This window comes from Rhamphochromis sp. 'chilingali' (genome assembly GCF_963969265.1).
Source record: "Rhamphochromis sp. 'chilingali' genome assembly, chromosome: 12".
Classification (NCBI taxonomy): Eukaryota; Metazoa; Chordata; class Actinopteri; order Cichliformes; family Cichlidae; genus Rhamphochromis; species Rhamphochromis sp. 'chilingali'.
In genome coordinates, this window is record NC_137939.1 from 4,507,191 (window position 1) to 4,534,787 (window position 27,597).

The 27,597-nt window shown below is 43.3% G+C and overlaps 2 protein-coding genes across 4 annotated transcripts in view; both read left to right on the plus strand.

Moving 5' to 3' along the window:
- Positions 1–256: 256 nt before the first annotated feature.
- On the plus strand, positions 257–16,796 carry gpr157 (G protein-coupled receptor 157). Its single transcript, XM_080899118.1, has 5 exons — positions 257–448; positions 4,476–7,627; positions 12,654–12,867; positions 14,898–15,092; positions 15,417–16,796. The coding sequence occupies exons 2-5, from the start codon at positions 7,245–7,247 to the stop codon at positions 15,621–15,623; spliced, it is 999 nt and encodes a 332-aa protein (XP_080755244.1). The 5' UTR covers positions 257–448; positions 4,476–7,244; the 3' UTR covers positions 15,624–16,796.
- A 1,409-nt stretch (positions 16,797–18,205) lies between these two features.
- The window catches only part of slc2a5 (solute carrier family 2 member 5), a 29,973-nt gene continuing 20,581 nt past the window's right edge, over positions 18,206–27,597 (plus strand). Inside the window, exons 1-14 of one of the 3 annotated variants that reach the window (XM_080900109.1) lie at positions 18,206–18,556; positions 18,929–19,019; positions 19,231–19,324; positions 19,593–19,888; positions 20,057–20,243; positions 22,227–22,351; positions 22,455–22,553; positions 22,639–22,799; positions 22,879–23,003; positions 23,094–23,246; positions 23,349–23,474; positions 24,270–24,457; positions 24,587–24,697; positions 24,796–24,897. In XM_080900109.1, coding sequence (XP_080756235.1) covers positions 22,307–22,351; positions 22,455–22,553; positions 22,639–22,799; positions 22,879–23,003; positions 23,094–23,246; positions 23,349–23,474; positions 24,270–24,457; positions 24,587–24,697; positions 24,796–24,897 — 1,110 coding nt within the window. In that variant the 5' untranslated portion in view covers positions 18,206–18,556; positions 18,929–19,019; positions 19,231–19,324; ... (1 more) ...; positions 20,057–20,243; positions 22,227–22,306. The remainder of the gene's footprint in view (positions 18,557–18,928; positions 19,020–19,230; positions 19,325–19,592; positions 19,889–20,056; positions 20,244–22,226; positions 22,352–22,454; positions 22,554–22,638; positions 22,800–22,878; positions 23,004–23,093; positions 23,247–23,348; positions 23,475–24,269; positions 24,458–24,586; positions 24,698–24,795; positions 24,898–27,597) is intronic. The other 2 variants (XM_080900108.1, XM_080900110.1) reach the window with 2 other exon arrangements.

Consider the following 27,597-nt stretch of genomic DNA (forward strand, 5'->3'; position numbering starts at 1 on the left):
ATCTCTGCTTCTGACTTAAATGACTTAAGCATGTCACACAGAATAAGTCATAATGCACCTTCGAAGACTAACTCATGTGTTAAAGTGCTCAGACTGAAAGCTATGCTAACTGACCGAAGCAGGCTGAGTCATGCTGGGTCTTTTCTGGGTTTCCCCCCTCTCTGATCCTCTGCTCCTCCCCCTGTGCAGGCTCATACATCCAGCCCGGCTGTTGGTGGCGTGTTGGAACATGCCTTGACTTGTTGTACTGCCTGACTGAACAGACAGAGAGAGAGAGAGGCAGCCACAGGAGGAGAGGCAAGAGGCTGGTGGTCAACAGTTTTTCCAGAGTGAAGTGACCCACACATCGGGAGAGCCCGTGAACAGACTCCTGTTGATGCCAACACGTTGAGTGCACCCGCTGGAGATCACGCTGGATGGTGGACCTCTGCTGCTGCCTGGCTAACTGGTGAGTGTCCAAACTGTGTGTAAATAGATGCCTCTGACATACACAACAATGCTACAGCTGAACACTTCTGAGGACCTGTGCACTTCTGCTGAAACTGAGTGAAATTTTCAGAAACACCAACTAGTTCAGGGGAATTAAAATGATGCCAGGCTGAGGCCTTCAGATCAGCCTGTAAATCTAAATTAGAAAACGATAATTTAAGCCACTGCAAGTAGTAGAAGCGTCCAAGCTTGAGTTTTGATGCTGGCTTAATCCCATGGTGACTACACAAAAGGTTAGCGAAAGCTATGATACACCCAAACACAGTACCCAGTTGCACAGTGGCAGGATGAGTGACCCTTTCATCATCTCGTCTTGATCCTCACGGAGAAGGGCAGCTGTTTTTGTTATTGTTTTCTCTGGTATTCATAATGAAAGCCAGTTTTCCAACAGGAGACCCAGCAGGCCGCATCTTTCCCCTCCTGAAAAGCCCCAAGAGAGCCGAGAGCGAAAGGCTTTATAACAGGTCCTCGTTTCTCAGAAGTGATTTGTATCTAGCGGGATCTGATTCGAGTTTGCGACTAGACGGTGTGACAGACGATTCGAGCGGCCCTGGTTCTCAGAAGACAAGTGTCATCAGCATGTCAGTCAGGAAGCGAAATGAGATTAGGAACAGTGTACACAGAGAAGCAGATAAACGAAGGCCAGTCTGTCCACGCTGGCACACATTATCACACAGCACTGATAAACCCTACTGTAAAAACTCATGCAGGCCGGTAAAAACTCAAATACATTAATCACCCGAGAACTCAGGTGATAATCATTTAGTGTCCAACACGCTATGATCTGTGTATTTTAGTTGTGTGTGGTCAAGCAGGAAGATAGTTACTGGGGAAACTCTTTTTTTCCCCTCTCTCTGGCAACCAGGGGTAGTGCAAGCTGAGTGTGAGACTCCGTTCTATTTAATTATTAACACACTGCAGTTTGGCGTGTAGATTCATTTAGCTCAAACCCAAATATGCTTTAAAATTGTTCTAAAAATAAAAGTTAAAAAAAAAAAAAGACTACGAGAGGCTAAGCTCGCATGTCATCAGAATCAGAATCAGAATCAGAATACTTTATTGATCCCTGGGGGAAATTATTTTTTGTTACAGTGCTCCATTTTAAACCAACATTAAGACAAGACAGACAATACGCTAACTAAGAATAGTACAATATATACATATATATACATACATACATACATAAGTCACTTATAAATAAATATTTGGAAAAGAAACATGTGTAGTTGTAGCAGCAAACAGTGTGTTAAGTGGATGCGTTGTACAGGGAGATGGCCACAGGCAGGAATGATTTCCTGTGTCGTTCAGTGGTGCTTTTCGGTAATCTCAGTCTCTCACTGAACGAGCTCCTGTGACTGACCAACATGTCATGGAGTGGGTGGGAGGTGTCATGTATGCCGATGTGAGCGTGTTGTGCATGTGTTAAACTGCTCAGCAGCACGGCCCTTCAGTACATACTGATGTCACTGTTTGCCATCAGATGATTAGGTTTGTGGAAGCGTTGATCAACCAAGAAATGTGCAGCAGTGACATGAGGAGAAACGGGGAAGTGAGGTAAAGTGGGTGAATGTGATTTTTTTTCTCTCTCGTTTGGATTACACATCGTGAGGCCTGACAGCAGAGGGATCCACCATGATGAGGAAGTATAGGCCAGCCTGGGGTTTGTACACGTGTGTGTGTGTGTTTTGGTGAAGTGTTGCTGGGGAAAATTGTTGCCTGGAGGCTGAATATGTCAGAAACTGTAGACCTACAGAGTCCCACGGTTATTTAAACAAAAGCTATTCTGAGGCAAACGCTATGTGCACCATGTGCAATGTTACGTTTGACACTCCAGATTACACACGTCTAACACTAACACAAATCTTTTTGTGTTTTTGTGTGTGTGTGTTTTTACGAGTCAATTTTAATCTGATATTTAAAGCTTTTAGTTACACCACAAAGGACCAAATGATGCTCTCTTACAAGCCATCGATGACACGTTAACATCTTAAACCAGGCTTGTTCATTTACATTAGCTTTCACGGTTTTCCTTTTCAAATTAAAAATAAATAAATAAATAAAAATCATAATTTAGCAACAGGAAAATACATATTGGATCAAAAAGGACAATAAAAATGTTTAGTTTCACAAGGGTATTTTTAAGGGAATATAAAATAAAACTTTAAATATTTTTTTAAAAGACTTTGTTTATAATAATTAAACATTAATGATTTTGTTTTGATCTTCCAAAAAATACCAAAACACTTTTTCCCCCAAATCTTTACTGTCAAGGTTTTATTTTGTTAGATGACAGTCGATTAATTTAGAAAACAACTCGTACTGCGATATGAGTGGTGTGAAATAATAAGTATGAAAAAACCTGATATCACTAACAATGCACACGTGAAAATGAGATGCAATTTTGTTCGTGTTGTGCACTTCCTCCACCTCCCTGTGCACACCGAGTGCAATTAATTTGCCACAACAAAGATAAAACGCACAATAAGCAAAACGCTAAAAAAAGAAAACACTCGATGAAAAGTGTTATTGTTATCTTTTCATTTAGCTTGTGCAGATGTGGTGATAATAACAAAAATTTAGTGTTAGCTGCATCGTCTGGACACATCCCCCTCCAGCTAAATTAAGATGTACTTAACAGGTTAAACCACAAAACAGCATTTATTTATCCGGTTAAATCCCTTACTAAGTCCGCTCGAGCAGTATTCATCCACACCTCTGACTAATATTTGTAAAAAAGGGTTTTTTTCCCCAGGTTTGGACAATACTACGGAAATATTACAATAGGGAAATCTGTGAGGAGAGGTGAGCCGTGCCTGAGGCTTTAAATGCATTTGTGGAAAGGCTTGTTAGTCGAGGCTCGCTGCTGTTTGCCGTGAGAGGCGGTGGGGCGGCCGGCCATTCATTTAGCAGGCAGGGTTTTGTTTTCCCTGCCATTCTTCGTTCCTGTATCAGGATTACCTCAAGGTCTGAACAGGAAGGAATTCCTGTCATCATGTGCTCAGCGAAGGCGGCATCTAACTCGCTGCGAACGCACAAAGGGACAAGGATGCAGCTGCTTGGTGAAAGCAGGTCAAGGTGCGACCTCTGCGTTTGTCTGTGGACATCAGTTGTGCATGTGTGTGTGTGTGTGAAGACAGACGCTGACAAATACAAATTTTGTGTTTGTTTCAGGCAAGAAGCTTCAGAGCGTCATAAAGTGCTTTCTTAGAATTTCAAAAAGGTCAAAATGCTTAAACCACAAATAAAAACGCTGGAATTTCCAGTTATACAACCAAAAAGTACGTCACAAGATAGACCAGAAGCCGACGCAGAGGGCCACAAATAGCCTTGCTGCAGAATTCAGAAGCAATAACAGCGGATAGTTGATGTAATTCAAACTGTTTGTTTTCCAGACGTTCCTCCCTCTACGGAACATCTTCTCTTCCTTCGTTTAAGAGCATGTGCCTACCGTTCTCTAGTATCCAGTATGGAGCGGTCAGCCAGCCCAAAATAGCACTGCAGCGAGCAAACGCAACTGATAGCGTTGTAGCTGTGGTCCCTGAGGTACACAAACACAGACTAGCACTGTATGGAGCTAGGGTAAAAAAAATTACATTAAACAAACAAACAAACAAAAAAAAAAAAGACATAACCCCCCCCCCCCAAAAAAAAAAACAGAAGCAAGGCTGGCAGCCACACAAATAGTTGAGAGCTAAATCAAACCGAGCTTTTTTGTTGCAAAATCATGAGTCATGGCAAGCCTATTCTTAGTTCGGGGGTGTTTGTGTTTGCCAAAGTTGTGTGCACTTAAAGTGATGCTGCACAAACCGGCTAGGAGGAGATCAAGAAATCAGTTTGGAAACAAGCTCGGGGGTTCACTTCATGAAGCGGAACGTGGGCTCGTCTGTGCGTTGTAGTTGTGTAAATCTCAGTCAGGGAGCAGAAAGGGCCTCTATACTTATACACTTAATGAACAACTACTAACATTTCCTCCTGCTTTCTTACAGAGCTGCCAGAGCACCACGCCACCCTCGAGGTGAGGGGGGGGGGCTTTCAGTGTGAGGCCACTGCCTTCCAACAACCACCAACAACACCATCACCACGAAGCTGGGAATGGAAAGCGTCAGCAGTGCCAGGCTCGCAGGTGGACACATGCACCAAAGACCAGTCAGGACCCTGCTGGGGAGAGCAAGCCCGGAGTCGGGTGGTTGGACGCGGCTGCTGTGGGTGTTTCTCTGGCAGTGTCTTAGCTGGTTGTTGTGAGGAGTGAGAATGAAGCAATCAGCAAGTATACTGCCGCAGAAATTCTTCGCAATAAGAAGCCCCGGGATCACAGCTGAGAGGGAAGAAACTGGGAGCTGGCACTGTAAGTTTTCGACCCTCCTAAGAGAATTAACTGAGGAGAGATCGACCGAGCGCACGGCCTCCGCAATATTTAGAAAATGGATCAAAGCGTCAAACTTCCACACTGTCTGTTGCACTATCATGATCTTCTGCTGCCATCTTGTGACTGAAAGCAAACCTCCCGGCATGCTTTTGATCAAACGCTGCTGCGCCAATTTGTGAAACCTTTGCCTTTTTTTTCCTTTTCATTGAGACAAAACGAAAGCCCTTTCATTCAGAAAATACAACTTGGCTTACTATGACTTTTTTCAGTTGCAAATGCATGTTTTTGATCCCTTAATTTAATTTGCTCCATAGATATTTCTGGATGTAACGCACAAACAAAAAGAAAGTGGATATGATTAATTCTTGATTTATGTGCCTGATATTTTATTTGTGACATATTGCTGCTGTAGAAAAGGAGCATTATAAATAAAGTTAGATAAATACTGATTTATATATTTTCCTCTTTCCTTACTTAACACAAGAATTTTGTAATAATGCAAAAGTGTTGCAGAAAGGCCCTTTGGACTACATTTAAAAAAGAACACTTTTTATTTAGTGCATGATGAGAATATTTCTGTGTGACCAAAGACGACCTAATGTGTGCAGATGAGTCAGGTGCACATTAATTTAGGCTTACACACACACACACACACACACACACACACACACACACACACACACACACACACACACACACACACACGATGTTCTTCTGATTTTTTCTCCACTCCATCTCAGAATCTCTCACCGTTATTGTTGATGCTCGATACAAAACAGTGTCTTAACCTGTCTGTCGATGGTGTGATTCAGGCGATAATGCAGATGCCGAGTTGGCTGCAGTCTGCAAGGGAAAAAAGACAAAGAAAAAAAACCCCCAATGTTCTGCTGCACTGCTGCAAACACTAAAACAAGGGGGTTGCAGGTTTTTCTGGGCTGCAGTAATGCAGAAGCAGTAAAAGTCCTGCTCTGACACAAGGTCACCGCTCCGAGGGCTCTAAACCGTTTTACATCACACTTCTTTGGTAAACTGCAAATCACAAGGCCACCAAAGAATCATCAGCACTCGGGACAGGAGGCAAGCCAGATGTTAGTTGTTAGCTTCTCCTTTATTTCTGTGCACAGTGAACTCGTCGCTAATAGAAATGTAATTTCAGGCAAAATTATGCTTTTATTTAAAAATGAACTTATTGCCCCAGAAAGCTGAGATTCCAACTCTTACTGCAGGATGGGTTACCGTGAATTCACTCTTTAAAAAATTAATTGGTCCTTTGTCTACATTTAAATTCACCCATGAAGGCTTTTATATTCATGATCGGGTGTTTTAAATAACTAGTCATTAAACCCATGCTTCAGATTTAATCACTTTCACACATTTGCAGCTTTTTCCCTTTTTTGTATACCTGAGGATTAATACAGGGAGGTTTTGGATACACAATTTTAAATGCTTTTTTTTTTTTTTTTACCTTGCAAAGAAGAATGAAGTGAAACCATGAAAATATTTGTTAGATGCAATCTATGTCCTGTAGTTTACAAGATCATCAAATAATTCAAATAAATACATTTCAATGTTTCAATTTTCTGCTGCCCATCATGTTCACAGCTGATGTACTTTTAAATTATGTTTTGTTTCGCTTTTATTTATTCAGTTCCTCTGTGCTCTTTGATGACACTTCTGCTTTGGTGCCACCACCTATTCATGTGTTTTGATTGCCTACTTTGCAATACTGCACTTTCTGAAGCCAAAATTCAGTCACTTTTTATCAACTTCTACATACATTTATATAAAAATGAATGCGTCTTGTTATTCAATGCACTTGCGCCAGATTATATTTATGTGAAGTGTATCTTTTTTTTTTCCATGTACAAAATAGTTATTAAAATAAAATCAGACGTCATTTTCTAACCTGAGCAGCGAATCCTTTTATGCGAAACCATGACAGGAATGGGGAAGCGGTTTCATCATGCTGTCATGTGCCGTGTGCGGTACTTTATGTCAAAGCTGGACAGCACAAACTGAGACAATTACACTCAAAAATAGACCCTTTGAGTGCCTGCAGGTTACCAGCTGACTTAACTTCTGCTTTGGGTTCCGGTTGGTGAGGGGGCGGCGGGGAAGGAGGGCTTTAAGCTGGGTGAAAAGTTTTGCTTGACTCCCTTAAAAGCAGTAGAAGATTTTTTTGTTTTGTTTTGTTTTTTTCAAGTCATGTGGCTCGACTGGACGGAGTGTTTTTAAACCGTCGCCTGGCCTTAAGGGAAAATAATGTGGAGAGCCCCTGGGAACATCCAGAATAAAACCAGTGCGCTCGGCCGGGAAAAGAAAGGTGTTTACAAACAGAGACTGCGGTGTCCGCGAGACGACTGCAGCTCGTGCCTGATCGCGCTACACGATGGCAAACGCGACTCAGACTCAGACCGAGGTGTATCTGTTCGAGCAGGTGATCGTGCTGTTCTCGTGCGCGCTATCTTTCCTGGGCTCCTCTCTGATTATCCTCACCTACATTATTTGGTCGGATTTGAGGACAACTCCGAGGAAACTGCTGGTTTACCTCTCGGTGTCTGACTGGCTCTCCGCCGTCTCCTACGCCTTCGGAGTGTGGAGCGTCTTCCGCACAAACTCGGCGGAGTGCGTCGCTCAGGGAGCGATTTCCACTTTCGCCAACACCAGCTCCTTCTTCTGGACCGTGGCCATCGCCGTTTACCTGTACGTGTTCATCGTGAGGGCCAACCAAAGAGTCGCTGACAGCCTCGTGTTGGTGTTCCACCTCGTCAGGTAAGCAACCCGCGGAGTGTTATCTGTTTACTAAACCTGCTCCGGTGGTACCTGCGCCCTGAAGCATCTTGGGATTTCGGCAGTTGCCCCCCCCCTAAAGTTGAGTTTACGTCATATTTTCTGAGATTTTGAACAGTGACTTGTTAAAAGCTGCACATTCAAAACGGCTCCTTTAAACTGAGAATTAGACCACAAACACAAACCGCTTTGGCTCACTTAACGTGCATCTACTTTATTTTGTAACACTCTGAAAGTTGGCGCAAAACTCCAGTCTACTGCCAAGCTACGTCCTGACGTTACACCGCATAACGGGGTGACGTGCTGACATCACGGTGGGACCTAGTGAGTTTTCAAATATTAACCATGGCGTTATTGGATCAGTTCACGTGACGAGTGTTCATAAATCAGCTGATGCATGACACGTGCTCACTTGTTTTCTCACCAGCTGGTGTTACCAGGACAACCTGGATCCTCCGTGTGTGTTTCTCTGGATAGGAACACTGAATAAGGGACTCCCTACAAATCCATTACACCAAGGGTGTCAAACATAAGGCCCCGGGGGTCAGAAATGGTCAGGCAAAGAATCCAATCTGGCACACATTTTGGATTCTAAATGAATAAAATAGGACTTTTTTGTGAATTAACAAAAACTTCCAGCTTTATAATTACAGGACAGTCTGAGCAATGAGCTACCAGAACTTTTTCTGTCATTTAAAGCATTTATTTTGTACACTTCAAGCCTACAGAGTTGTCCTAACTCAGGGGCCGATCTACAGGGGGGGCTGTAAAGCCTTGCCTCATTTGTATTTTTAAAAAGTTTATGTTTACTTAGAAGAGATAATGATACAATAAATACTTTCAAAGCGATATTTTGTTAACACCATTTAGGTATGGGGGATTTTCCACATACTTCACTGAAAAGGCATTTACACGTTTGTGCTGTGGTTAGCACTGCTGCCTCACAGAGCGAGGGTCCTGTGTGGAGTACGCATGTTCTCTGCGTGCCAGCGTGCTCCAGCTTCCCATCCACAAACATACAAGTCAGGCTAACTGGTGATTCTGACTTAGTGAGTGTCTCTGTGTGTTTGTCCTGCAATAGATCGCCGTCTGAACTGTGCCTCGCCTTTTTTTTTTTCACTACCAGCAAAAACAGAAAAAAGAAAACACCCCAACTTAAAATGTATCACTGACAACATTCAGTCATACTGTCAGAATTTCTGTTACTGAAACTTTGGTGATTTATTTGTGGATGAATGAGTTCAATAACAGCCAAAAAGACAATATTTTATTTTCAAAGCTTTTCATTCATCCCACTCTTCCTCTTCCTCACATTCATTGTTTTCTGGTTTCATGGTCAAAAACATCCCCAACATGTCCACCCTGCTCTTTTCTTCCGTAGAACAAAACATTTTTTGTTTTTTCTTATCAAAATTCCTTAAAATCAATCAAATTGAGTCTGTACTATGCAGATATAAGATAAGATAAAGACAGAACTTTATTAATCCCTCGGGTGGATTCCTCTGGGAAATTCGGTTTCCAAAGCACAGCACCAACAGAAGTTACAGAATGTGAGCAGAATACCATATATACACATATATAAATACAGAGACACATATAAATAAAGAATATACAAAAGGGATAAATAGAATAAATAGGAATAAGAATACAAGGGAATTGCACATTTCAAGTATTGAAGTCTATTGCACCGTTGGTTATTAACAAAAAGTATTGCACAGTGAAAAGGCACTACAGCTTAGTTGTCCCCCCCTCCTTTGTCCTCCTGTCTCCCCTCCCTCTCCCCTCCAGAGAGGAGTTAAACAGTCTGATGGCGTGTGGGACAAAGGAGTTTTTAAGTCTGTTGGTTCTTGTCTTTGGGAGAAGCAACCTGTCACTGAACAGACTCCTCTGGTTGTTTATGGTCGTGTGCAGAGGATGCCCAGCATTGTCTATAATGTCCAGCAATTTTTTTTAGTGTCCTTTCCTCTGCCACTGTCACCAGAGTGTCCAGTTTCATGCCGACCACAGAGCCAGCCTTCCTGATCAGTTTCTCCAGCCTGGATGAGTCCCTCTTTGCTGTGCTGCTCCCCCAGCACACCACAGCATAGAAAAGTACTCCAGCAACCACCGACTGGTAAAACTTCCTCAGGAGCTTCCTGCAGATGTTAAAAGAGCTCAGCCTCCTGAGGAAGTAAAGTCTGCTTTGGCCTTTTTTATACAGGTGCTCTGTGTTGCATGACCAGTCCAGTTTGTTGTCCACCCACAGCCCGAGGTACTTGTACTTGTTGACCACCTCCACCTCCTCTCCCTCTATCTGAACCGGCAGTGGACCTGCTCTGGACCTCCCAAAGTCCACAACCAGTTCCTTAGTCTTTGAGGTGTTGAGTTGCAGGTGGTTTGTGTGACTCCAAGTTCCTCACCAGACTTCTGTACTCCTCTTCCTGATCATCCCAGATACACCCCATGATGGCCGTGTCGTCTGCAAACTTCTGGATATGGCATAATTCAGAGTTGTAGCAGAAGTCAGAGGTGTACAGGGTGAAGAGAAGAGGGGACAGCACAGTTCCCTGTGGTGCTTTATGTCATTTTAAATCAGCAGCTAATCTCGCCTTCTTTTCACATCATGTGCTATAGTGACCATTTGCTAGAAAAGGAGGTCTCACCTTCAAATGATGCTTGGTGGGGACTCCCACTCCTTATACAATTCTAACAAGCTTGACAGTCAATATTAGGTATGGCTGCCTTTATTCTTCACCATAGTCTGAGCTGTCTTAGGCAGGTTTCTTGTAATTTCTTTAAGTAGTCTTCAGGAATAGTTCTCCAGGCTACTTGAAGGACATTCAAAGCTCTTCTCTGGATGTTGGCCACCTTTAGATGGTCACACACTGCTTTAATAATGTTGAGGTCCAGCTCTGGGGAAGCCATGATTGATAGTGAACCATTGTGTGTTATTCTATCCAGGTATGCTTTTACTGGACTGGTGTGGTGTTTGAGATTATTGTTGTGAAAAACGAAGCTGTGGCCAGTCACATTCTTCAGATGGCATTGCATAACAGATCAAAATCTGCCTGCACTTTTCTGTGTTCATAATTTAATCAGTTTAACGAGATCTCCAACGCCACTGGCTGAAATGCAGCTCCAACCATGATACAGCCTCCGATCTAGATGACTGTTGACCCTCAATGTTGTGTAGACACTCTTTCCTGACCTCCTCCACACATACTGAAGATGACACGAGCCAAACATTTCATATTTGTATTCATCACTCCATAAGACATGTTGCCACTGATTTTTCACTCCAGTTCTTGTGTATTTTGGCTTTTTCACTTTGTTCCCTTCCTTAAAAATGTCTTCTTAACAGTCACCTCTCCATTGAGACCATTTCTGGTGAGGCTTCAGTGAAGAGTAGAGGAATCAAATGAAGGACCAGATGCATTCTCAGGCCCGTTTTTAAGGATGTGACCTTCAGACACTGTCCTTCTGCTGTAGATAGGTTTTAGGCCTGCCACTTCTTCTTTTGTCCTCCACTCATCCAGTTTCCCCATTTTCTTTGAAGGACACACTGCACACCATGCTGAGAGGGCATGCATTTTTGGATTCTAAATTAAAAAAAATAGGACATTTTTGGTGAATTTTTATAGTTACAGGAAAGTCTGGGCAATGAGCTACCAGAAAGATTCATTTTTTACAATTCAAGCCCAAAGAGTCAGGGGGAAGGGGGCACCATGTCAAGTTTTCTACTAATAAATCTCTGGGAAATAAAAACATTTTTCATCCCTAAAGATATAAAATATATAAGATATAAAATGGGTTTGTTTGTTTTTTTGCAAACTTGTCTGTTATGTGTAGACACAACACTTTTTCATCCCTTGAGTCACGTGCTTTTTTTGTGCTTGAATGACTCATAGGTTATTTTTAAGTAGATTAAGAAGTGAAAAAACAACAAAAAACGCATTCCTCTGAAAATGGTCAGGTACACGGACCGGACTGAAAATGGGTGAAAAAACAGCCAATGTCCAAAAAAAAAATAAAAAATTTTGGAGGATGCTCAGAAAGCCTGGAGACCTATTGCTCAAGAGTACTTTAAAAATTCCAAGAAAATCTGGCTCTGAAGTAAAATACAAAAAAATGAGGGGTGACTCAAGATTTTTACACAGTACTGTGTGTCCACTTTATTGACAAGCAGTTATTTCATTACTCATGTTTGTGCTTCAGATATATTTCTCTTTATTAACATGTCAATTTTGTAAAAAATGTAACAGCTAAAACAAATGTGTTTATTTTAGTGGTTCACTGTTTCCACTGTAAAAACAGCAATCAAACATGCGGAGCCTCCCAGTGTGACGACCCCTTGTAGTGTTTTATTTTTTTATTTTACACATTTTAATCCTTGTTGTCCACTTTCCTTCTGCACGTTAATGATTTGTCCTCACTGATTGTTAGCGAGTTGACTCACTGTGATGTACCATCGTTTAATTGATCTATTTTTGGACACGGGAACATTTTCACCCATGGGTATGGCTCACTGCAGTGTTTGCCGTTGTCATCCTAACAATCTCTCTGTGAGTTCTCAGATACTGCAATGAACTGGAGATCACACAACAGAGGCATTTATGGAGGCTTATATACACTAAGACACACGCACTGTCTTTTTGGTATTTATAAAGGTCTGCTGCTGTGTATACTGCAATGAAAATCTAGTAACCTTTTAAAGTGGTGTTATAAGAGGAGAAGTGCTTCATGGGGGGGCGGGAAACTAACGAGCGCTGCAAACAATGCAGAATTCATTTCGTGGTTTTATCTTCTTCAACAACAGAACTGGCCGTGACTCTGCAGTTTGCACCATGTAACACACAAAAGCCTTAAGCACAAGATTACTATCACACACTGTCACATGTCTTTGCTGCAAGTGTTGGTGTCATGCCCGTCAAACATTTACATAAAAACCTCCAGTGGAAAAGTTTAAAAATGTGACTCTGACCTTCGGAGCTGTTGTGTTTACTCTCCGGACCCTTGTTTTGTGTTCCAGCTGGGGAATTCCTCTGGCCATCACTATTGCAGCTGTGAGTCTCAACAAGATTGGTTACGATGCGTCAGAGGTGTCGGTGGGCTGGTGCTGGGTCAGGATCAACGTTCAAGACCGGGTCCTGTGGATGCTGCTGACTGGAAAGATCTGGGAGTTCTTGGCGTACCTCACCCTCCCCTTCCTCTACATCCTGATCAAGAGGCACATCCACATAGCGGTGAGGAGGACACCAGGGACCTCATTCATCAGTCATGTGTACACAGAGCTTTGTGACTATTTGAATATGTCACTTTGCGTTCAAAAATCTGTTTACACATTAAGAACCACAACAAACCTGCAGATACACAACTCTTTTTCCTGCCAAGCATTAAAATCATCCTTCTTAATACTCCGGTACTCAGTACGAGCGATCCACAGTGGATCTGTTATTTACATTCATCTGTAATCAGCCAGAACCTTTGACCTTTATTGGAAATCTGCTGGTGATCAGCTGTTTTCAGGTCGACAGAGTGAATCATGAACGAGTTTCTTTATTCATTAAAAAGCTGATCTCAAACTTCCCCTCTTGCCTTCTGCATTATGATTAATATCATAGTCAGAGAGTGAAAGAGACACTGTTGTCTTCAGGGGGAAAAACCCAAAATGTATTGGCCTGTCATTATTTGCGTCTTGGAAAGCTAAAATCATCACCTGGGCATAAAGTGGAAATACAGTTTGTTTAAAACATTCTGGCTCATAAATCATTTCAACCAAACAACATACTGATCACAGCCTGAAATCTTCTATAGGAATGTATGCACAGAATATCAATACATCCCAGTTCCTGTATCTGTGACTCAGACTTTCAGCAGTTGAGCATTAAAGGAACTGATTTGTTTCCCCTAGAGGATGACAGGAAACTTTATCCCTAACACGCTAACTATTATGAAACACACTACAGAGGTAGTCAGACTGTGGATGAAATCATTCTTTGTTATATTGCACTTTTATCCTAACAGAAACTTTCAGTCATGGGAAAAAGAAAGTTCAGTTTTACATATCAGGACATGTTAAGACAATCATCTGGTCCTGAGCAGGTTAAAATGAAGTAAGCAAAACCCCAGATGAACAACAACGCATAACATACAGCTCCATGTCGTTATTTAACAAAAACTGGCCAAAAATGAAGAAACGGCGTGAGAATCTAATCACACGATTACCGCGTCCATAAAGAATTAGGAGGGTAAGTAGCAGCCAGGAATTCCTCATCAAATGTACTGGAATAATGGTTCTTCATCAAGTGTGTGCACCTCTGTGAAAGCAGAAGTTTTGTCAGTGTGCAGGTGTGGATCACCTCATGACAGCTGCCAGTATTCCTAAGAATGAATGTCCCAGAATATTCATCCCAAAGTCAGACCGTGCATGCTCAGAGAAACTGCAACAAAAAAAACCCCAAGAGACTCTACAGGCCTCAGTTAACATGTTAAACGTTAAAGTTCATGACAGCACAATTAAATAAAGACTGAACAAATATGGCTTGTCAGGAAGGGTTAACAGGAGGAAGCGTTTTCTCTAAAAAAGAACATGGCACCACGGCTTAGTAATGCAAAGTTGCACCAAACATGCACAATTGCAACCAAACACAGCATATCAGCACTAACGAGTTATACCAACCACAGTGGTGCATGGGTAATGATTTGGGCTTGTTTTTCAGCCACAGGATATTGGCAGCTTGACGTCACCGAGTGAACCATGAACTCCTCTGTATAAAAGTATTCTAGGGTCAAATCTGAGGCCATCTGTCCGGATGCTAAAGCTTGATCCAAACAGGTTCATGCACAGAGGCAAATCTCCAACAGAACAGCTGCAAAGGTCCAGTCAAAGTCTAGATTCCAACCTTACTTAAGAGAGCTGTGCATGAACAAATGCCCACAAACCTCACTGAGCAGAAGCACCATTGTGTAGAAGATTGGGCCAAAACCCTCTACAATGATATTAGAGACTGATAAAGTCACACAGAAAATGATTACTTCAACTTCTATTAAAGGTGGTTCTATAAGCTACTGAATCGCGGGATGTACTTAGTTTCTGCAGTTTGGCTTGTTGTTTTTTAAAAAAAACAAAAATGATATAGTGTAATGAAAGGGTTTCTGTATCTCCCTCAAATATCTGCCTAGTAGTGTGAAAGTTATCTGATGTTCTTGATGACACATTTTCTCTCTTTCTTTATTTCCTTTTAATGGTCTCACTCTTGATGCTCTGACGCAGCATGCAGCCCTCTCTGAGTACCGTCCCATCTTGGCCAACAGGCCTCCCGCCCACTCCTTCTCCTCCATGGCTGATGTGAAGCTCACGCTCATCCCCATCATCTTCATCGTCCTACGCATTTGGAGCACGGTGCGCTTTATCCTGCTGCTAGCCGACTCAAGTGTCAGACAGAACCCAGCGCTGGTCACACTGCACGTGAGTTTACGCTTCTTTCTCTTTTTGCCTTTTTAAAAAGTAACAAAGCATTTTCAAAATACTGTAAATTTTCCTTTTAAATGGCTTGAAAATGAAATGAAGCCTTTATGATGTTTGGACTGTTTTATTACATGATAGTGCCACTGTAAGTGTGCATAAAACATTTTTACGCACTATGAACACGATGATATAAATGAAAATGTGTTGTTTTATTGACCGATAAAACAAGCATTTGCCATCAAAACTCATAAAGACTTTTTATTTCTCTGGAATAAGCCATCATGATGCCCTCATCTGAAACCCCTCTTTCGTCTGATCCCACAGGGGATTGGCAACACCTTGCAGGGAGCAGCCAACTGCGTCATGTTCGTCTTGTTCACTCAGCCGATCCGCACGCGCCTCTGCGCCGCGCTCACATCCTGCTCCCAATGTCGAGCAGAGGCGCAGCGCCCGCACAGGCTGCTACCCGAGCAGGACGCAACTGCCCGGAGAGAAGAAGACAGCACTGAACGAGGCCACGCCGACAGATGAGACTTTGTTTGGTGCAATGAGAAGATGAAGGCAAAGCAAAGAGGCTGACATGAAGGGAGGAGGAGTTCTCTACTTCACCTCGAGCCCTCATTACACAAAGTGCTCATGCGATGGCTTCTTGAGGTTCTGCAGGAGCATGCACTTCTGTGTCATGTGTCTGCACTGTGGGTGATGGGGTGTTGCTGCCTGATTTTATGTTATTTACACATAAGGTGAAGCATTATTTGCATTTATTGTTCTGTAGGTCACATGGGTAAAGTGTTTTGTTTGGTTTTTCTTTGGGTTGGTGTGTGTTGATGATTTCACTTCCCCTTCCAAAGAAAGTGAAGGAGGTCTGAAGGAGCTCTGCTTATCATGTACTGTACTCAGGTTAACACTGTGAAGGATTTTTGTTGTTGTTTGTTTTTCTAGTATCCGAGTATTGTGAATTTGGGGAGAAACTTTTGTTGGCCCGGTTATGTTACAAACAACAGAGAAACAGGTAAAGCTTTGTCGCTTTAGGTCACAATTATACTGTAATTTTTTGTGTTTTTCTTTTTTGTATCATTAACAAATGTGGCCAGAAGCTCTAAATACACTACTCCTGAAGCAAAGACAGGAGCAATGCATTTACTCACATCTAAAGAGCTGTGCATTATTCTAACTGTTAGCTTGACTTCTCTTTCACTGGAGATACTATATTGTTACATTTTTGGGTAGATGATCATCATTTTCTATTTAAAGGAATAAATACATGATCAACTTTGCTCTAACTGCTGTTCTCCTTTTACTTTTAAAACTCTTACTTATTTCCCAAGGCATTAGTTTCAACATCTTTCAGACACCGGTTTCATAAGATTGGCAGCTTCTGTTGTGTCACCATAATTAGCATGATTACTATCACCGTGGTCAAATTTATGTTGTTTTTTTCTTCTTTTTTTGCATGATCTATAATCACATGTCATCCTTCCTCTTTCAAACTCAGGCTTCACTCATGAGCCTCACTTCTCCTTTGAGCTGGTGGCTCTTGTTCGCCTGACTAAAAATGCAGGCTGAATGCATTACTAATGATGAGTGGGTGAACCCGGTGCCCTGATTCTACTTCCCAAAGTTTCGAAATATTGGTTTAAAATTCACAGCGTACTTGCTCCAGCATTTTTATTTTCTTTGTGCTTTACTATGCACATGCAAAGGAGCGTGGGGATAGTTCCCACATATTATTTCTAGTTGCACTTTTTATACGCTTTAAACTGTACAAATAAACAGTTTTCTTTGAGCTAAAAAGTTTTCCATCCATCCATTTTCTTATCAAAACAGGCTTGCGCTGTGGCTTGAGCCTATGCCAGCTGACGGTGGGTGCACACAGAGTACACCTCGGAAGGGTCACCAGTACATCACAGGCCTAACTATATTTTCCTCCAATCAAATTTTTATCTGAGGTCTAAAGAAACGGGACACAGTGCAGAGTTCATTCTCTAAGACCATCAATAACCAGATACCATGTCTGGGAAAATGCAGGTAGTGAATGTTGTTTGTGCCAATGACATCTAAAATAAACAGCCAATAAATAGTTTTTGTCTTTTATCCTTGTGGATGGAAGAGGGCGTACAGAGGAGCAGCACTTACCGTATTTCCTGCGGGAAGTAATGTGTTGTGTCAGTTCAGGGATTTGGCTGGCATTGAAGTGACTTGAGTCAGGAGGGGGCCGCTTAAGAAAGACTTTTCTGCTTTCTGCCTGCTTAAATTCATTAAGAGAGCCTGTGCTACAATACCAGGGGTGACCATTCACCAGTAAACTTAACTTGGAGGGGGGGTAACACAGGCAGTGTCATTGGTCCCGGGAGCCCATTCTCAAGCACGTTGTCCACCACAGGCAATAAGTTAGCAGTGGCAGTGTTTAGTGTGAGCAAAAAGGCGGCTACTGAGTTCCCAGCGAACGTGCACTTTGTTCTGGCATTACTCGTCGCATTAGCGCCACCAACTGTTTACTGCTGGGACTACTAGCAATGCAAATTTTCTGCGTGGAGCTCCCATTTCATAATATAAGGGGAACAAAAATCTACCAAGAAGATTACATTCAAAAGTCTCTCATGTGAGAGACTTTTGAATGTAACACTTCCATGTTTAATATGAAACAGTCTCTTCAGCACAGTCTGCAACCTGTTTCGTCTCAGCAACTTTTAGACTGGGTTTTATCATGTTTGTCTTTGGGATTAGAGAGGAACAGCACTGCAGTGTTAAAGGCCCGAAGCAAACAAGGTAGACCTGCTACACATGGAAGTGTTGCTTGCTTCAAATACCGCTGGGGTGTGGAGGTTGGATAATGTAGGCCACCTGCAAGAAAATGCGCAGAGGGGGATGGAGAAAAACAAAAAAAGACAAATAAAATACCGCAGGAGGGGAGCAGCAGCTGTTGTTTCCTGGGTCAGCAAGCCTACGAGGGGCTGTTGACTCCTGGTTTGCATCTGTGCTCTCTCCCCAATTGGTGGCGGTGGTGGTGGGGGGCGGAGAGGAGGTCTGGAGTGTCACCACCGTGCACACCCCCTCATACCTCTAGAAAATTTTGGTCCAATCAGTGCAGTGCAACCATCGATGGAAATTACATGGCGACACGATGGTCCTAACCTGCTCCTTCTCCTGTGAAAACCAGAAAACTCTGTCTCCTCATTATTTGTATGTATAACTATGCAGTAATACAGCTGAACGGTGAACTGATATTAATATGCACGAAAACCAAGGCTGCTATTGATTGATTTATTTGTTTAAAGAAGCCAAACAAGTCATTTTAATATCTGACAAGTTTCCCCACCCCACACCTTATACCCCAACCACCCCCAACCCATTTGCCTCACAATGGTTTGGTCCGTTGCCTACACGCTCACATCCACGCAGTCATTTGGAAGTTTGTCGTGTGGGGGTATTTCTACAAGTGTGTGACTGGTGGCTGAAGTCCAGTAAGTACTTTGCAATTATTTACTTACAAACGATGTTTGGTCAGACATTTATTGTATTTTATTTTATTTTATTGCACTTTACTCCTCAGAAGAATCAAACACAATTACTGTTTTGTTGCATATTTTTAATTAGCTTTTTTTTTTTTTTTAGCTTAATTTTAAAAAGCGGTTGCCATTTTGCTACCGAGGCAGCCGCATGTTTAGGAAAGAAGGAGCTGTATCTACAAAACCAAAAGCAGCTTTTTGAACACAAACACGAGGAGGATGCAGAATGCTCTGATGATACTTTGACCCATAGTCCATGACAGTAATGCTATTCATTTATTTCTCTGTTTTTGTGATTGTGTTGCTTTTGTTGATCTCTTTGCACAGGGAAAACAAAGAAGCCATCAGAGGAAGAAAATAACCGTTTTAAAGTCCATCAGCTCTGTCACAATGTTTTTGGACTGATCTCACTCAGCAGGTAGGTTTCAGCCACACTGACGTGAAAAAGTGTTATTTATTAATAGGACATCCCAGGATTGGTTACTTATATTGGTAAATGTTTTAATTGTATAACATGCAAGGTTGAATGTATTTGTAACTGCTTGTAAAGTTGTTTTGGAAATGAATGAAGTCTGAACTGTATAACAATTGTGTAATTATCTATGAGTTTGTGCGGTTCTGCTTTATAGCACGCTAGGTAAGATTTGAGCTGAGCTTTTGTTACCTAGTGGCTACACAAGCCAGGAAGTACCAACGACTGGATTTGGTGTGTGGTAATAACAGGTAAATTAACTTTTTTTTTTTATTATTTGAATATATATGAGTGCTTGTGTATAAATACACAAACGATACACACATGCTTTCAATTGTGTAATGTAAGTGATCTAAGTAGCTCTGTTTTGGAAGTTCAGTTAATGCTAGAAATTTGTTTTGGAGTTTGTATGTGTTTTGTCTCTAGGGGCCACCGCATATATTTATATATAAACATATATAAATAAAACCAATTTTTGAGCATAATTTTATATTATTGTTAATAATAAATTCATTAAAGCAACAAAACAACCTGAAGAGCCGGTTCTCTAAAAAGAGCCGAAAATCCCATCACTAGTCTGAAGACCAGCAAGGATACCCAACGGATTTACTTTGCCAAATGGATCATCACGGCCTTGCCGACAACAGGCACCGGGCCCCGCCAAGTAGTCACCGGGAGTGAGCTGGTACATACCTGAGCGCCCAGCCCCGGACACCAAGAACCACCAACGCACCGACCCCTGAGGGCATCAGTTACCGGCAGGGAGTGTGGTGAGGAGAGACAGGCCTTTGGAGGGCCTGGGAGTTCCCAGAGAGGTGGAGTCTAAGACCCGACCTGACATATAGACACAGACACAAACATGCATTCCCACCCTCATGCACACATATACAAATACTCAGCACTCACCCAACATAGGGATAGACATACATGGACACTGTACACACAATCACACTCCCCAAACAAACTCTATACCCCGGGTCCAGGTACCCTCGCCCCTGGAGGGGGAAACGGCACCTAGACCCAGGAGATGTTACCCTTTCCCCCGGGATGGAGGCAAGCAGACCGCCCCAGGCTCCGCAGCAGCAGGGAGGCCCCGCATCCCAGATCCCAATCGGACGGCCAACACCTCCTTCCAGCCCCCCCCGCCCCGAAGGCCAGCAGAGAACAGGGGTGTGTGAAGACTCCAAACCTCCCTCCTCTTGCTCATGTGTAGTGTTGCTGCATGTTGTTCTAAGGTGCATTTAAAACACGGGAGAGCATGGTGCTGCTGCCAGAGAGCAGCAGGTGTTAGCACGGTCCCTCCCGAGAACCCTCAATGTCTACATGGATTTAAAATTGAGAGGTGGGCACCGGCGCCAGAGGTGGGGTTGAATACACAGACCGTCCACTGGACGCCGTTTTTTCTTGTTTATTGACACTCAGTAGTTCCTTCAGTCACTCTGGTGACTCATTGTGAATAAGGGAGCAGCTGGAAGTAGCTTTAGCTTCATATGACTTCTTATGTAATGCGTCCTCTGTGTTAAAGCACAAGGTATTGCACAAAACCTGGAATGGAGCTCAGTGATTTCCAGGCCACTTCTAAGAAAACTGGTTTTTGGTCTCCCTTCATCACTCCGCTCTTAGAAAACCTCCTGGAATTGTCAGCAAACCAAAGCAAGAGATTTTTTTGTTGTTGTTGCAACCCTCACAGTAACACCTTCACATATCTCCACAACACTGTCATTATCATGATAGCATTTTATTACGGCAGTGTTGTGTGCATGTTTCTGTGCTGATATGTGCATGTTAACCCCTTGAACTGACTGTAAATCTTTTTTTAAACATGGGAGTAAGGTTTTAAACTGGAAGTGAACCTGCACTTTATCCACTTTACCACCTTGGTGGGATGCTACCAGCAGCAACAATAGCTCCACTAGCTTCTTTCACCGTGATATGAGCAAAAGAAGTGACATGTAACCAAGTGTAACCTAATAAAGGTTACACTTGGTTCTATATGTAAACCCCCATAATGTTAAAATTTATGCTATCAAAGCACCATAACCCTGCTCCAACCTTACTTCAAGGCCTTAACCTTTCACTTCCAGACCACAGCTTTTTGCTGTAGTTTTACACTGATAATGTGAACAATGTAGAAAATGTCAGCATCTTGATACGAATTGAGGGAGGTTGGTAACAGTCTCCATAATTTTTGCTCGTCTGAGTAGCTGGAATTCTTTTTATCACATCTTATGTCAGATTTGTTAAAGTTTCAAACTCTTTGACTGCCATCCAAGCCAAACCTCTTTGTATCCAAAGGAGTAAAAGGCATCATTTGCATGTTTTAAAATCTAAAATGAACCTGTTGATGAAACCTGTTACTTTATGTAAATAATTCTATTTAAAATAAAAAGAGTTTTCTCTAAAACAGCAAATTTAAAATAGCGCAACTGTGTAGTAAACATTTACTGCTTTTTATTACCTTCATGTATAAAAACAAACTCTGGTTTCATTCATTTTATTTCAGTAAAACTCAGTCTATTCTTCCAAGACTGCCTCAGTAATAGTTTACTCTGAGCAGAAGTAGTTCTGAAATGTAATTGTTTGCTTTTTTTCTTTGGTTTGTTTGTTTGTGCTTTGAAGCAAGTAACATCCAGCTCCAGGAGCAAATAGCCTCAGGGGCGTTGTATCGACAAGCAGGCTCGGCTTTAGAGATAAGAGATGATGGTGTGCATGACAGATTTCTGACAAAGCAAACATTTGGAAAAAGAAATGTTTACAGCTGTGGTGTTTGTGCAAGGGCGAACAAACAAACAGTTTTTTAGTGTCATCGATGAGAGGTGCAAGCAGATAAACCTTTCAAACTGTTTGACAGTAAATGCTGAAGTTGTTGCTGTTGTATTATTTTAATAAATCCATCTGATGCAGTGCAGCCTGCGCGTGGATCAGCAATAAAGATGCGTTATCCTTATCATTTTTTTCTTTAATGACACCTGCATCCACTGATCCTGTTTAGTCAAGGATACAGTGCAATATAAGAGTTAGATATCAACATTCAAGTAAGCTTTTAATCTTTCAGGTGTATTACATTAAAAAAAATTAACCAGAGAGCACAGTCAGCAACATGAGTGCGATAACCATAAACCAATGCCACGCTCTCTAATCTGGTGTCCAAAGGGCAGGCAGGATCCAGTGGGCAGTAATAATAAAGTGTGCTGTTATTACTGCTGAAAGTGACAGCGAGCCCAAACACGGCCATGGCGGACACCGAGGAATGGGGAAAGCCTGTGGAGAGGAAAGGGGTGAGTTACAGTCCACGTGTGATCACAACCATGGTCACAATTTTCTTTTCTGACTTTTCAAATAGCGCTCTGATGTTGTCCCCCTCTCCCCAACAAAAAACAGAGGCTAACTGTAGTCCTGGTGCTGGCAACACTCATAGCTGCCTTTGGTTCGTCCTTCCAGTACGGCTATAATGTCTCTGTGGTCAACTCTCCATCGCAGGTAAGCTGATTAAAGAAAGAAAAGCTTGAATGGAACTCGCTGGGAAGATAATTCGTTCCTATCAGTGCTCTCCTGCTCTTTTCAGTTCATGCAGCAGTTTTATAATACAACCTACATGGAGCGTTACCACAGCCCGATGGAGGAGAACGTCCTGACTCTGCTGTGGTCTCTCTCCGTGTCCATGTTCCCTCTCGGAGGCTTCTTCGGCTCTCTGATGGTGGCCCCTCTGGTCAACAAATTTGGGAGGTGAGAATCTGCTTCATTCCACGTGTAGTTTAGCATGCTCTGCATGTTTCTTGCAACTAATGCTTCATCCCTGCTACAGGAAGGGCACCCTCCTCTTCAACAACATCTTCTCCATCGTCCCTGCTATAATGATGGGAGTCAGTGAGATCGCCAAGTCCTACGAGATCATCATTGTGGCCAGGTTTATAGTAGGCATCTGTGCAGGTCAGCTCCCGAATTTAACAACAGCCCAGGTTAAGGATCAGGCGTGATCAGGCGGTTTAGCTTCACCCGTGCATGCTTTCCCATCTGCAGGTCTCTCTTCCAATGTGGTGCCCATGTATCTGGGTGAGATCGCTCCCAAAAACCTGAGGGGAGCTCTCGGCATTGTTCCGCAACTCTTCATCACTGTTGGGATCCTCTGCGCCCAAGTGCTGGGCATTAGAAACATACTGGGAAACAGCACAGGTAGTTAAGTTTGTACATGTTTGATCATTTATTCATCAGATGCTGAGACATGGTCTTAAGAATAAGTTTAAAAGCGTGTCTGTGTTCCTTGTGTGTGTCCAGGCTGGACCCTCATGCTGGGCCTTACTGGTATTCCCGCCGCGATTCAGCTCCTGCTGCTCCCCTTCTTCCCTGAGAGCCCCAGGTACATGCTCATCCAGAATGGAGACGAGAAGAAAGCAACGAAAGGTAAGAAAGTGCGATGTCATCAACATAAAAAAAGCATGGTTCATAAAAAAATCACACCTAACAGGCTTAACGTATTCTGTTCATTTAGACCATATTCTGTAGAAGGTATCCCTCTGAAGTTTAAGAGAAAATGACAATTTTTCCATCGTATATGTCTCTTGTACAGAATGTATCCAATCTTCCATCGTTGGTGGTTCAGGCTTAAGCCATCTCCTCGTAAGGGGCTTTTTACTCGCAGCCAGTAGGATATACAAACGTCTTCTATCATTAGAATTCAATTTATCCACTGGTGTGTTACACAAAAATCTCAAAGGTTAAAGGGAAAACAAATGAAAAAACATTTTGTAGACGTTCGTGGATTAGAGACCAGTACTGGCGAATAACTTTGCAATCCCAAAAGATATGGAAATGGTTAGCTCCATCTCCCCCACATCTCCAACAAGTGTCACCAGTTCCCCGGTATCTTTGTTGAGCAGGGTTGATGAAAAATCTCTGTGGTGAGCCGTGGTCGGCGGTGCCGTGCGGACGCACCTTCACGACATCCGCAATCACACCTGCCTGTTAAAACACGGGGACTCGGGTTGGTGAATGATGGTGGTGTTCCTGCAGCCGTGGAATGAATAAAGATGGCTCTCAATAACAATCTGTGGTCCCACCTTATTCACACCACACTGGTGCCGAAACCCAGGGTTTCACCATCATCATCACCACCATCATTCACATTTCGCACATAACTACACTACACATCGAAGATAAACTGAGCATTTATGGCACTGTATGCATTTCCACTCTTAGCACTGCAGCGCCTGCGTGGGTGGGACGACGTGGACAGCGAGCTGTTGGAGATGCGTCAGGAGGACCAGTCCGAGAAGGTCGAAGGTCACCTGAGTGTGTTCTCCCTGCTGTCCCAGCGCTCTCTTCGCTGGCAGCTGATCTCCATAGTTGTCATGAACATGGGCCAGCAGCTGTCGGGTGTCAATGCGGTGAGACGTGCCCATCCAGTTGTCCTCGTCCCTCACACAATAACTCAGGATGCATGACAACATCTATGTTCTTGCTTATTCACAGGCTGTCGTGTTATAACCATAATGCATTTCTCTCTTTTCTCTCAGATCTACTACTATGCCGACAGCATATACGGCTCTGCAGGAGTCAGGGAGAGTGACATCCAGTATGTCACAGTGGGAACGGGAGCAGTGAATGTCTTTATGACCATAACTGCTGTAGGTACCCAGCAAAGCTGAGGAGAGGAGCTGTTTGTGTGTTGTTTGATCATGTGAGATGGAGATAACCACTGTGAACGGGGGTTTTGTCATCCCAGGTGTTCATCGTGGAAGCCTCAGGTCGCCGCCTGCTCCTCCTCTGTGGTTTTGGGATCTGCTGCGGAGCCTGTGTGCTGCTCACTGTCGCACTCAACTTGCAGGTATGGTACAGACCTGTCAGCACTACTAATGCCTGCAACCTGTCACTCTGCTGCCCTCTAGTGGTTCAGTTATTAGTTCCCCAACCTGGAAAGAATCAGAGGAGATTTGCAAGATCCTGTTTATGATCTCAGGATCAGTGGATCAGAGAGTAACGCCTCGTGAGATTGATTTAATTGCAGCTATAGTCTAAAAATGTACTAATTATAGTTAGAGGTGAGTTTGTAAATGTGAGCTGCTTGTAATTTTAACAGCATTTCACATATTATGCTTCTATGTTACTGAATTTAAGTCATTTGACATTGTTCAGCATATTTTTGGATAACCAGGACACTCTTTTTTTTTTCCAACAGCAGCCACCAAAATCCTCATTCCTACAAGGCTACAGCAACAGGCCTTTAAAATTTTCATCTTAATCTGTGTGATTTTAATTTTCTGCTCTCACCTACACTTTGTCCCCACTGGGTTACAGCTATGTTGAATAATTAATTAATTAAAAGCACTGAATAAAATTTAACATTATGAAGGCGTTAGTCCACTCCATAGTTTTAACCTCACTGCATTAAAATAGAGGCACTCTACTGTTGTTGAGACCACCACTGATTATGGCTTTTTTCCCCCACTCATCTTTCATGCATTTAACTCAGAGTGGACAGACTTTTGGCTTACTTAGAGTCCAGAACGTGGGTCCCAGTTTGAACCTGCACTGTTGCAAAGGCTTCTATTGTGGACAGTTAGTCAATAATATGTCAAACAGGTTTTTGTAGTTTTGCCTCTTTACATGTTTGTAAATGACGTATGAATCAAATACAAATTTTCAGATTTTACTCAAGTAGTTTTACGAAAACTTGTCCAATCGCTGTTCAGAAGTTGCATACGTTTTATACATAGTTGTACATATTTTTTTTTTTTTTTTTTTTTTTTTCTAAATGACATCAGAAACAGCAGTATGCGACATTACGTGATGGCAGAGCTTCAGTTCATCCTTTGTCATTTTTTTTTTTTTTTTAAATAAATAGGACAGGGGGAATGAATGAGAGAAAGAGGGGGAGAGAAAGAAAGAAAACCAAAGGGGAGAAGAGACGGTGAGAAGGGGGGGGAAGAGAGAGAAAAAAAAAAAAGAACTCCTGGGTCACCTGTATGGAGAAAAAAAAAAAACAAAAAAAACAAACAGAGGAGACAGCAAACAACAAAGAGCAACATAATAATAGAGAAAACAAAGCACCATCACAATAAACTAGCTAGTCATAGATATCAATATTTACTAAATAATAAACGATATTGTGCAGCACGCAAGATAGACAGCGCACAGTGTGCTTTGAGGCAGCAGCCAAGAAAGCTTTAGTCCGCGTCTGTGAATACCCATGTGTGCATACCTGTGTGGATCAGCATGCTTGCATTCCAAAGGTTTCTCCATGTAATGATCTGCTAGGGAGTGTGGGGGGGCCACAGCCCCGTCCTCCAGGGTGTGAAGCGGGTATGGAGGAGATCAAAACTCCAGACATCCAGAGGCCCCCAGAACACAAGAGACCATGGAAGACCAACAGAGGGGCAGCCGCGCCACTGTTCCAGTAAGAGCTGAGGAGAGTCCCAGATGAGGGCTCGCCCAGCAGCCGCGGAGCAGAAGTCAGGGGGAGTTGCAGTGACGCGCCCGTGAGCTCCGCCGGCCCCCAGCTGTGCCTGAGTGACCGAGCCCCAGGCCGAGAGGCCGGGGGCACCCCACCTCCAAAGGGGCCCGAGCGAGCCCCAGGCCCCAGGCCCCAACAAGCGGCCGCCAAGGAGTGAGCCGGTGTGTACCCGGACGCCCACCCCCAGACACAAAGAACCACCAACACACCGACACCTGAGGGAGTCCGCCACTGGCAGGGGAAGTGGTGGTGGGTGGAGATAGGCCTCCAAACCTTGGAGGGCCTGAGGTGTCCCCAGAGAGGTGGCGTCTGATACCCAACCTGACATATAGACACAGACATACAGGCACACACAGACACAAACATCCATTCCCACCCTCATGCTCTCATATGCACTCACTCCACACTCAACCAACGTGGAGACAGACATAAAGAGACGCTGTACACACAATCACACTCCCCAAGCGTACTCTACAAACCGGGTCTAGGTACCCTTGCCCCTGGAGGGGGGAATTGCACCCAGACCCAGGTGGTGTTACCCTTTTCCCTGCGGTGGGGAGAGGCAGACCGCCCCGACTCCGCAGCAGCAGGGAGGCCCCACACCCCAGACCGCAGTCGGACGGCCAACTCCTCCTACTAGCCCTCCCGCTCCAGCAGGCCGCAGAGAATGGGGGTGGGAGAAGACTCCAAACCTCCCTCCACCCGCTCATTGTAGTGTTGATGCATGTGTGTTCTAAGGTGCAATTAAAACCCAGGAGGGCATGGAGCTACCTGCCAAGGAGCAGCAGGTAAGCGCATAGTCCCTCCTGCTAGCCCTCAATGACTAAGTGTATTTAAAATTGAGAGGTGGGCAACGACGTCAGGGGTGAGGTATACACCCTGATGGTAATTTGGACTCCGTGATTGTGCCCACCCCCAAGATCCTATATGTATGTGTAATGAGAGTGTGAATAATGTGAATGTCTAAGTTGTGGGATAAAATTGAGGCAGAGGCAGCCAGAAGGGGACGGGGGGGGGGGGGGGGGGTAGCCTCCTCTGCACCCTGGTGACATACCCCCACTCCAAGGCCCTGCA

What these genes read in the sequence shown, in the direction of transcription:
- gpr157 (XM_080899118.1), top strand. Translation starts at nt 7,245, where the DNA reads ATGGCAAACGCGACTCAGACTCAGACCGAGGTGTATCTGTTCGAGCAG. An exon ending in TTGGTGTTCCACCTCGTCAG is followed by an intron (nt 7,628 to 12,653) that starts GTAAGCAACCCG and finishes TTTGTGTTCCAG; the next exon opens with CTGGGGAATTCCTCTGGCCA. An exon ending in AGAGGCACATCCACATAGCG is followed by an intron (nt 12,868 to 14,897) that starts GTGAGGAGGACA and finishes GCTCTGACGCAG; the next exon opens with CATGCAGCCCTCTCTGAGTA.